Source organism: Aspergillus aculeatus, assembly GCF_001890905.1.
Source record: "Aspergillus aculeatus ATCC 16872 unplaced genomic scaffold ASPACscaffold_1, whole genome shotgun sequence".
NCBI classification, from domain to species: Eukaryota; Fungi; Ascomycota; class Eurotiomycetes; order Eurotiales; family Aspergillaceae; genus Aspergillus; species Aspergillus aculeatus.
Genome location: NW_017962976.1, coordinates 1 through 11,583, shown reverse-complemented (window position 1 = coordinate 11,583; position 11,583 = coordinate 1). Strand labels below are relative to the sequence as shown.

General features: G+C 42.3%; 3 protein-coding genes across 3 annotated transcripts; 1 reads left to right on the top strand and 2 right to left on the bottom strand.

The window, feature by feature from the left end:
* Nucleotides 1-76: 76 nt before the first annotated feature.
* Nucleotides 77-520, bottom strand: ASPACDRAFT_37827 (uncharacterized protein; the record flags this gene model as incomplete). Its single annotated transcript, XM_020200350.1, has 1 exon — nt 77-520. One exon carries the CDS (start codon nt 518-520, stop codon nt 77-79), a length of 444 nt encoding a protein of 147 aa, XP_020060612.1.
* A 1,538-nt stretch (nt 521-2,058) lies between these two features.
* Nucleotides 2,059-3,416, bottom strand: ASPACDRAFT_37826 (Zn(II)2Cys6 transcription factor; the record flags this gene model as incomplete). The annotated part of the gene is made up of 2 exons (XM_020200349.1): nt 2,059-3,327; nt 3,411-3,416. The coding sequence occupies 2 exons, from the start codon at nt 3,414-3,416 to the stop codon at nt 2,059-2,061; spliced, it is 1,275 nt and encodes a 424-aa protein (XP_020060611.1).
* Nucleotides 3,417-5,584: 2,168 nt separating this feature from the next.
* ASPACDRAFT_48858 (glycoside hydrolase family 3 protein) lies at nt 5,585-8,167 on the top strand (the record flags this gene model as incomplete). The annotated part of the gene is made up of 4 exons (XM_020202173.1): nt 5,585-5,659; nt 5,798-6,298; nt 6,381-7,611; nt 7,677-8,167. The coding sequence occupies 4 exons, from the start codon at nt 5,585-5,587 to the stop codon at nt 8,165-8,167; spliced, it is 2,298 nt and encodes a 765-aa protein (XP_020060610.1).
* Nucleotides 8,168-11,583: the final 3,416 nt, after the last annotated feature.

Sequence of the window (11,583 nt, the reverse complement as noted above, 5' to 3'; positions counted from 1 at the left end):
GAATCTCAAGCTGACCCTAACTCCCTCTACCGAATACTAACAACCTTTGTAAATAGAAAACATCACAGCCGCGGCCTCAGCTCCTGTCCAGCAACGTAACAGAGTCATCCTTTCCACCCTCCACCTCGACTATCTGGTACCGACCATCCTTAACCGCCTCCATTTCCATCTGCAACCCCCGAGCGTCAAGGTACCCGACCTCCCGCTGTACCTTCGGCAACAGGTACCCCGGATGAAGCAGGTTATAAACCGAAAAGGCGGGGACCATAATCGCGCCGTCCAGCCCGATCAGCAACATCTCGTTATGCATCGTCGAGCTCGTCCATCCGTGTAGCAGCTCAATCGTCCGGTACACACTCCGAATATAGATCAGTAGCAGCGAGAGCGCGGTCGCGCCACCAAGCAAAAGCAGGGGCCGGTTGGACCACAGGGCCTGCGGCCGGCCCCTTTTGGACAGGCGCAGCACGAAGTCGACGACCAGTCCCACGAATACGAGCTGGAAGATAATACCCCGGACCATGATGTGCGTGCCGCTCGTTTGGCTGCCGCTGCTATCGTTGCTGCTGCTACCTCCTGCCCCGCTAGACGAGGCAATCCCCCCTCCCGCGCCTTGCACAACCAACGCGATGATGTCGCAGATGCAGAAAATCCACGCATACAATCTGGGCGGCAGTCAAGAGGAGCTGTGTCCGAATATCGATACGAGTCGGGCGAGGATGACGTATATTCCCGCAGTAAAGAACGTAGGGGCTGCGCATTCGTAGAATCAGTATTCCGTTTGCTTCAGTCTGAGCACATTGGATATCACCAACAGGGGCTTCAGGGTTGGTACCGATGATGAGGGTTGTGATTGGTATCATGTACGGCGTCTGTGCGTGCAGACATTTGGCGGACCATACCCGTGCGACCCATCCAAGGAGCTCGACTGTATAAGTGAACTAATTAGAGGGTCGGTGTGTGTCTTTGCGGAGCAGTTGTGCATAATTAAACACCCAATTGAGAAGACGGCGCACCACCAGGACCGAAACCAGATCATCTGCGCAGTGTGGATGAGCTTCGAAGTACCAGAGAAGGCCACAAAGTAGGGTACTTCCGTACTCGTGTCGCATCGGACCAAGGCGGTTACGGCTGGTGGGTCTACCCTAACTGCTTCAAAGCCGCGCGTTTTCGAACCCGTCTTCTCCACCGAGCATTGTTGGCGGCTGAGATGCACACTGCTCATCTCTCTTTCCACCATACACCATACAAAATGCACAATCTCCTGTGTTTCGTATAGCTCAGCCGCTGCAAAGTGTATCGCTGGTCTGTATAGTCTCGATTAATGCGGGTGTACCTAGCCTACCCGCTGCACATGACGAATAATCGACGCGAAGTTGAAGAATGAGGATTCAATTGGACAAGCCATAGACCCACATGCAGATATGGCGGGACCCAGATCCGTACCTGGATCAAACACCGCTTCTCTAGCCCAGATGTATCGACCACAACAGCTGAGCAGCACTAACGAGCCCGTTGAGGACGTATCTTAGAAGATCCGGCACAGCAAAGTACGGTACGAAACTCAAGGGTCTTGGCTACAGTGGTAACAAGCCTCCTGCCAATCTTGACACAACCTTCTTGCTCAACGGTGGTAGTCCCGGCCATAAGCCCCGGCTCGTTGTCTCGTTGGGCAGGCTGATCATGTATCGGCTGGGCGAGGTGGTCAACCGGCTCTGGGGTTTGATTCGAGTCTTTAGTATCTAGTTGTCACTGGCTCGGTGGGGTGTTCCTTCCCATGACAGAAGGATCGTATCCCCACTAGCGCTTTTAAATTTGTTCCTCGATACTCCAAGCATGCATTACATTCGTCAAATTAACGTCCTTCCCACATTCCCACGTGGATGAAGTCTTTTCCCAGTGCTTCCCTTTTATGAGACCCCTTCCATGAGCTCCCGATTTCCGCAAGAGAAATCGACTGCAAAGTCGATTCCATCGGCAATGCCAGCTCCCCTCCCACCCTTTTCATAACGATTACAGTAGCACTAGGTCACAGCAACCCTTTACCCAAACAAATCATCCTCAACCAGACAACCCCAACACCCCGACATCGTCAATCAACCATCTCACCAACCCCCGCTCCTCCTCCTCCAAAAACATCCACGCACCGCGCAAAATATGCTCCGGCCACCCAACCGAGACCCACGTCCCATCCATCCACCGCATCAGCGCCGCGAAGTGCGCCACAAGCATCAACGCCACCGGCTGTTTCCGCTGCAGAGCTTCCCAGAACGGCTGCTCGAGGCGCGTCACCCACGTGAACAGGACGAAGCCGAACGGTTTTCTGTCAGAACTGGCAGCTGCAGCTGGGGTGGTGTTTTGGTCAGCATTGCCGTCGCTGGTGGGACATAAAGACGCAAATGCCTGGAGGGTATGGTCGATGGCGTTCCGGTAGGTCGGGAGCAGGGGGTCCGCTGCTGCAGACTGCTTCTCGATCCACTGTCGGATTTGGGATAGGCTTTCCCGGAATTGCTGGGTGATCGTGTGCGGGATAGCCCGGGGCGGAGGGCGGCACCCACTACCCAGCGTGGGAGACGGTTTGGTGGGTTGCTGCTGCTGGTCCTCCGGAGAGGCTCGCCCTTTGCTTAGCAGGGTAGAAACCGTATCGACCCCGTGCAGCAGCGCCAGCCACTCGATAGGGCCGGCGTCGGCGCCGCGATCGAAAAACAAAAACTCATTTGCCTGGGGTCCGCGCGCCAGGCCGATGAAGCATAACAGGATGGACCCGATCCAAATGACGTCGCCTCCTACCGAGATGTCCGGTAGCCCACGCGTTAAGAGCCGGAGGCCGGTTGCATAGTGGTGTTCAAAGCGGGCAAGGCAGCGGCCGTTGTCATCGCGATTTTGCACGGGGGCAGTCCGGGTCATGTGCAGACACGCCAGCGCCAGCATGAGGTGATGGACTAACGGTGATAAGAAGCTTGCGCGCGGTACCAGGGTCTGCCAGAATTCAGCGCTTCCGGGATCTTCGGTGAGGCTCGCGGCGGTCGAGCAGACATAAAAATGCTGGGGCTCGAAATCCTCCAAGCAGAAATCCGGCTCCGTTGGACGTGACAGGGTCAACGCGGGGGTTTTGTTGTCTGCCGGTGCGGGGGTCGCGGGCACGGGAGCGGGCGCTGGTTGGACATGGAGGAAATTGAATTCCACGAACTGGACCTGTACTTTGTTTTCTGTCTTGTGAGTTTGTGCAGGCAGGGTCACCGGCTTTTTTGTTTTAGGCGCGGGTGAATCGTAGATACAGCGCACAGAATGGTTGACGCAGTTCGAGCACTCGGGCTTTGTCTCGTCGCACTGAGTTCAGGTCAGTGTCTTTGGACTTTACTGGTTGGCAAGTTATTGGCAGACCTTCAAGTGCCTTCTTTTGCAGATCTTACATCCATTCCGTGATTTGCGGTGCGGCTTTCGCGACAGGACGGAATTGCGTGCCAAAGTTACAAAGGGGTCAGATGCGCCCATCGGCAAGTATTCACTGATGGCAATTGCAGTAAGATCGGAGGAAATGTTTGGAAGACTAAATATTTTTCCTTCCATGTTATGATTGCAGGCAGAAGCAAAGTCAGCGGAGGGCGAGACTAGCTGTTTCCAGTGCCGCCATTCGTTGACTCAATAACCGGGTCTACTTGGTTAAAGTGCAAGCGGCCGCGTAAGCAAGCTTGCAATCACGTACTCTCAGCGTGGCCCGTTGTTCGGGAATATACGTTCTGCAAGACTTGAAACAAGTGCACCTTGACTTCTACTGAGCATGTGAACTTTTGTATCTGTCAGGACCACGCCCGAGGGCGCTGGCTAGTAAGCCAATAGCAGCCATAAGCGCGGCTAAACCCAAGTCTATATGCACCGGAATCGAGGCTAACCCAAAACGCCGTACATCAGCCTTTTATTCCAACAAATCTCATCATGGCTTTAAGCATCACGTGAAGTATATAAATCAATATTCTTATATATTTTATTTTCTAAATACTAAACTGTATACTATCCAAGGTATAATGATAGTCAATCTAATTATGGTCCGGAATCCTAATATACCCCTGAGTATATCCTCACTGGGGGCTTGGAGGGCAGATAGTCACGTGACGTGTGGCCGTCCCGGGCGTCGTTGTAGCAATCCGTATTTCTTCTTACTTGAATTATCCAATTTAAGTTATATAGTCAAGCGAATCTTTATATCTCAACCTGACTGTCAGGCTACTGTCAGGTTACGGTTAAGATATTTTTTGTAATATCATGGCAGTTTGAATAGCATTGCTCTTGGAGGCGCGGACGAGATTCGATGGGGTGGCCGACTTGCTTATGTGACCAACTCACTTGCCGCTTACGTTGATTCTTGCTTTTTCAACCCAACAAGAGCCATCTAGGGATTTGAAGCTACAAAAACCATACGTACATGCTTGGACTTGATCGTTGAACTGGCGAATACCCTGCGTAAACCCATAAACAATTGAACTGCCTGGTAGCTCGCCGAGTATCAATTAAGGCCTACACCAAGCCCCACAAGGAGGGTTCTCGATTACGTAACGGGCCTTGCATCCTCAAAATGAATGTCTTGCCCGACTGATCAATCCTACAAAGAATCTGAAAAAATGCTCGGTGGCTCTTTTCCATGTCCTCATTAGGAATGCGAATTTCCTACTGGGCGTTCGAAATGCTGTTCTAGGCGGCAACGCAGCGTTCGGAGTACTCGTGGTCTTGAAGGCCAAGTCTGCCTTCTCCGGATGATCGGAATGATGGGGGAGACAAGCCGCGTGTGCGGATCTTTTACCCATTTCCATATTCAGCCCGTACTCGTGTTCAGACAGAATAGGCAAGATACGACGTATTATCTTACTCCGGAGAGATCTTGCGTGATGCTTTGAGGATCGATGAGCAATGTTACGTAATCCAACAACCTCCATGTCCGTAAAGGTGCTTGGGCCATATTTCCAGTATGAATGAAGAGAACGCTGAATGAGACACCGAGCAACGCCAAGCTATTCTCGGAATCCGCCAGGGCGCCGCGTATTCGTCGTCTATGTACCCCAAACTCAAGCTAACCCTGTTTCATGAAGTATCTTGCGTGCATTTGATATGACACACTTCGAACGGTACAGTGGCGGGAGATAATTTTGTAATCCTTATGATTGGTTCGGACGCTGCTGCGGGCATCGCCTTCTTATTACGTCCGTTAAGAAAGCATTGGCTGATATAGGCTTCTGCTTGCAGATTTGAGGTTAAGCTAATCGTAATCAATGAATCGGAGGAACCTTTGCTGAGGTTGGGGCTGTAGCTCGTTCAGTTTCTTATCTTCAGGACTATAGGGGTTCCAGGACATGCACCGCCACTGCCGATCTGATCACTCGCAACCTATTCGGCTTTTCCGACTAGCAATACTGTTTCGGGTGGGCTGTCATCAGATTGTTTGTATAGGGAATTCCAAGCAAAAGAAGTGCCACCTTGCGTAGGCAGCAAAGGGGTAGACTGCCACGTCCCACGCTTTCAATTTTAGTACTCAGTGTCGCGTTCCAAGGTTCACCCAAACAGTATCCACCCAGGGAACAATAAATAGAATAACATGTCCCCTGCCTTTCGCATTCAAGCTATCTCGATACCCAATAATTACTTGCCTCCACGCAAGTCGTTCACTCCTGTCTGAGTTACTCTTCTCGCCAAAAATGAGGGTTACCCTAATTGCTGGGGTGGCATCTTTGCTAGGCTTTGCCAGTGCCACCTCAAGTTCATCCACGCTGGGCATATTGAAAGCCAATGGTGGTGAGTGAAAAGCTAGCTCCTATCCCCTCTCTCTCCCTCCCTCAGACTTTTCGGAAGATACTCACTGCATCGGCATTTGTTAGTGGAGCTAGGGGAATGGGAAGCTGCATACGAAAAGGCATCTGCTTTCGTAGCAGACCTAACCACTGCTCAAAAGGTAGCGCTTATTACAGGCAGTAGCGTCGAGTCAACCAAAGCCAACTTCACTGCATTTTACTTTCTTGATGGAGATATGGGCCTACAAGACTTTTACTATGTCTCCGCCTTCAGCTTATCGTCTGCGCTTGCCATGACCTGGGATCGCGATGCTATTTACTCGCAAGCCAAAGCTGTAGGGTCGGAATTCTACAACAAGGGCATCCAGGTTGTAGCTGGACCCACATCACAGCCCCTAGGACGCACTGTTTGGGGCGGCCGCAACGTTGAAGGCTTTGGTCCAGATCCTTATCTCAATGGATTGGCTATGGGTCTCACCACCAAGGCATACGTCGATGCCGGAGTCATTCCTGGCGGTAAAGTTGGTAATCCCCAGCGTCTACAAACGTTCCATCATACCACATAGCAGTCTTGCTGACTCTATACTCTCTTTCTGCGAATAGCACTTCCTCCTTAATGAACAAGAAACCAACCGTTCTGCCAGTGATGCCACGGGGGCTCCTTATTCCTCCAATGCGGATGACAAGACTACTCATGAAATCTATCTCTGGCCCTTCTACGACGCTGTGAAAAATGGCCTCGGCGCTGTGATGTGCGCTATGACCAAGGTAAACGGGACGCTTGCCTGCGAAAACTCCGACCTTTTAATGAAGGCATTGAAAACCGAACTGGGATTTCCCGGGCTTGTCTGGCCTGATTTCGACGCTCAGAGCTCGGCCAGTGCTTCTGCTCTAGGTGGCGAGGACTATGGGTCAAGTACATACTGGAGTACATCTATTATCCAGAAACTTTTGTCGAACGGAACTCTTTCTGAGGCGCGCTTTAACGATATGGCTATCCGGAATTTGATGGCCTATTATTATGTGCGCTTGGATGATGGCCTGCAGCCAACTACCAGAACGACAGACACTTATATGGATGTTCGCGCCAATCACTCCAAGCTAATCCGTGAGAATGGAGCCAAGTCCATGGCTCTACTCAAAAATAAGAACGGTGCGCTACCACTGAAGAGCCCACATGTTATGGGAATCTTCGGTGCTCATGCTGGCAGTGTTATGGGTGGGCCCAATGGTGCAATCGATGTGGAAGGCTCTGGACCCACTTACCAAGGCCATCTGGTTACCGGCTCAGGATCTGGAAGGGGTTCAATCCCATACGTCGTGACACCGTTGCATGCTCTGACCGACAGAGCATCAAAAGATGGAACTATGCTGCGGTGGATCTTGAATGATACCTATACTAGTACTAACAGCTCTTCTCTAGTGGAGGCGAGCACGATATACACTAATGTGGAACCTTCTTACGCTAACTTTGCCACCGAATCTTCGGTTTGCCTTGTCTTTCTCAATGCTCTCGCCGGAGAAGGTGCTGATCGGATAGAGTTATATAACTCAAATCAGGATAGTATGGTCAATCAAGTTGCAGAAAATTGCAACAATACTATTGTCATCATCAATACTGTTGGGCCCCGACTGATGGATCAATGGATTGATCACGATAACGTTACTGCAGTTCTGTATGGTTCACTGCTTGGACAGGAATCGGGCAATTCTATCGTGGATATCCTTTACGGTGATGTCAACCCCTCCGCCCGCCTGATCCATACTATCGCCAAGAATGAGAGCGACTATAATGTCGGCATCTGTTATACCGCCCAATGCAATTTCACCGAGGGTAGGTAGAATGTTACTGCTTATTTCATATATAAAGCTGACACGTGACGATTTGAATTCATCTAGGGGTCTACCTGGATTACCGCTACTTTGATAAGCACGATATTACCCCTAGATATCCTTTCGGGCATGGTCTGTCTTACACTACCTTTGACTACTCCGACCTCAAAGTCACGGCTCCCTCGTCAATTAGCAAGGCTCCTCTGGGCAAGAAGAGCGTTGGTGGTCCGAGTGATCTCTGGGACAATGTGGTCTCAGTTTCTGTCTTGATCACTAACAACGGGACCTTGGCCGGTGCAGAGGTGCCGCAGCTGTACATCGAATTTCCCGAGGCCGCTGACCAGCCAGTCCGGCAGCTTCGTGGGTTCGAACGGGTCGAGATTGATTCTGGCGGCCACTCGTACGTCATATTCGACCTTCGTCGCCGCGATCTCTCATATTGGGACGTCATGGCTCAGGAGTGGCTCGTCGCTCCCGGCTCATATAATGTCTTCATTGGCGCGAGCTCACGCGACCTAAGACTGAATGGAACGTTTTCTTTGACTGTTACAGCCTAATCAGTCAAGACTCTTCCCTACTTATTGAACCATTCAGTGAACAGTTTACTCAAATCAAGGATACCCCGGGCAAGGGTTCATTCTTGCGCTGACCCCAGTCGGCCTGAACAACGTCTATATAGTGAATCAGCAGATATTTTCAGATGCTAAAAATAAGATAATAAAGATTATTTCTCAAATTTTAAGATAAAAAGATTTATTTGTATCTAAAATCATAGAGATAAAATCTAAATCTTATATATTAGACTAGTAATAGTATAGTAAATATTATAATAAAATAATATCTAATTTAAATATAAATAACTATAATATTTAAGTTAAAATATATATTAAGCTTCTCATAGATAACCTGCGGGAACATAGCGGATTAGAGGTGGTTCTAGAGTGGCTAACGGCCAGGTCAGGTCAGGTTAATTAGAATTTTTATATCTAACCGCCAGATTATAGCTAGATTTAGACTGGCTTAACCTGACTGTTATATCTTAATCTTAATCTAATCATAACCTAATAGTTAAATTAAGATATAAAATTAGATTAACTGTTAGGTAGAACAGTTAACCACAGTTAACTATTATATCTAAATTAGTTTTAAAAAAGCTAGTTAAAATAGAAATTAAATAAAAATAAATTAAAATTAGACTAAAATCAGATAGCTGTATTCTGCTTTTTTTATTATTTTTTAAACTAGACTTAATTATTAAGAAATTAGATTTACCGGTTAACCACAGGTTAGGCCAGTTAGAAATATATATATTTTTATATCTAACTAGAGTAGCTAACAGCCAGGTCAGGTTAGGTTAATTAGAAATTTTATATCTGACCGCAAGATTATAGTTAGATTAAGAAAATTTTTATATCTAACCGCGGTATAGCTAAAAAATAGACAATTAACTATTTTAACTGTTCTTAATATTAAAATCTTTTTATTATATCTTTTTAAATTTTAATATACTTAAAATTTATTTAGATTAAATAATTATTAATTTAACCATTTTGACTGTTATCTAAAAATATATATAATAAAGCTTTTTAAATTAAAAAAAATAATTAAAAAAATATTAGTACCTTCTCTATCTTTATATTTAAGAATCAATAAGAAAATTCTGATAGTATTAATAAAATTTTATATTCTTAAAACTTATTATTATTATAATAGAAAATATATATAAAATTATATAATTATAATTCGATTTAGACTTTATATTTTAATAATAATTTATAATATTAGAAAAATTATATATTTACTACTAATTAGACTATTAATGTAAAGAGAAAAGGTCAGTTAGGTATAGAATAGTAGCAGTCTATTGATTTCAAGACTAATCCTTGCTATCCGAAGGTCTAGCAAGATTCTGAGAGTTAAATACTGAGAAAGATCTGAATTATTGATGTCACAACTGTTATACTGAGAATGCGTAGGTATACTGTTGGCAATCCGCCATAAGTACAGGAATTATCTATAATATTATACTACTAATATACTACTAAAAACAGCTGTATATAAAAAAAAATCTAATTATTATAAATAATCTTTATATTTATAGCGGATTGCTAATAGTATATCTATATATTTTTAATATAACAGTTGTAATATTAATAACTTAGACTTTTTTTAGTATTTAACTTTCAGAATCTTGCTAGACCTTCGGATAGTAAGGATTAGTCTTGAAATCAATAGACTGCTACTATTCTATACCTAACTGACCTTTTCTCTTTATATTTTCTTAGTCAATTTTTAACTGTTGAGTAATATACCGTATTGGTTATGTATTCGGTAATAAGAATATATATATAATATCGATATTATATTCTATAGTATAAATTACAATATATTAAATTATATAAAGATTTATATAGTATTTTATTTTTATATCTGTATCTGTATTTCTTAACCGTTTTGCTTAAAACGGTTAACCGTCAGGTTAAAAAAATCCACTCTAAACTAATATAATAAGTACCGAACTATCTTTAAAAAGATTTTTTATTTTTATTATAATCAAAATTTAATAATAAATATACTATTATCTGAATTGAATAAAATTTTTTATAATATTTTTGAATATTTAGAGTAGATTTTTTTAACCTGACTGTTACGGGACGGATGGATTGTGCTAATCGAAACGTGTCTTAGAATAAAAAGAAATAACTGAAGAGCTATTTCGTCTATTTATATAAAATTTCTTTATATATACTAAGCTAGCATTAGTTTAATATATAGCATGTAAGATCTTAGATATCAACTAATACTTAAAGCTGAGCTTTATATTAAAGTCTTAATTCTATAACAGAAGTCTTTTTTTTTTTATTTTTCTTTTATAGCTTCTATTCGTACGAACAACTATTTAAAGTCTAAAATAGTAATTCTATATTTTAATTCTTCGCTCAGATAATATTATAATTAATTAATAGATAATATATATATAAATAAAATCTACTTTATTTAATATAATTCTTTCTTTTATACAATTCTTTTTTATTTATTAAATATTATAATCTTTTAGTAAATAGAATCTCTCTTCGTACTATTTATACAACCGGTTCTGAAAATACAGTCAGACTTAGCTACTAGTTTTATATATAATATATAAAATACTATATAAAAAGACTATTTTTTTTTTAATTTTTTTTATATATCTTTTTTTTTTATTATCAGTCTGCTTTCTTTTTATCTATACAATTTCTATTATTTTTTTTTTATATTTATATAATATCTCTTCTTTCTGACGCTGAGGCTGGTAAGTCTAAATAATTAAATAATATATTAATTTTTATTTATTATAATTATTTTTAAATTTTTATTACTATTACTAACTATAATTTGTTTTTTTTTATATATTATATAATTATTTATAATCCCCGTACTGACGACGCGGAGCGTTGGATTATTATATAACTAATATTATATAAAAATAAAATTTTATTTTAATTTTATTATATTTTAAATTAATAATATATTTAGTGTTTTTTTTACTATAAATTTCAAATAAAAGTCGGTGCTTTTACTATAATTTAAATAAAAAAATCCAGCAGAATTCTTATATAAAATATTAATAAAATTAAATATATATTAAATATTTTTTATATATTAACAGCCTTTTAATTGTATTCTGTAGTTTGATAATACTATATTATTATAAATATAATAATTAAATAAAATTTCGATAAACTATATAATTATTTAAATAATAGAATAATATCTGTACTGAATGCAAATTTAAGAACTATAATATATATTATAATTATTATAATTTAAATAAATCTAAATATAAGTCTACAGTAATTACTGCTCTTCTCTGTAATATTATTAAAAAATTAATAAACTAAATAAAATATATAATTAGAATTTAATATAATAATAGTTGGTTTTTTTTATCAGATTAAATAAAAGTTTTTTTAGTTAGTTCGAAAATTAAAAA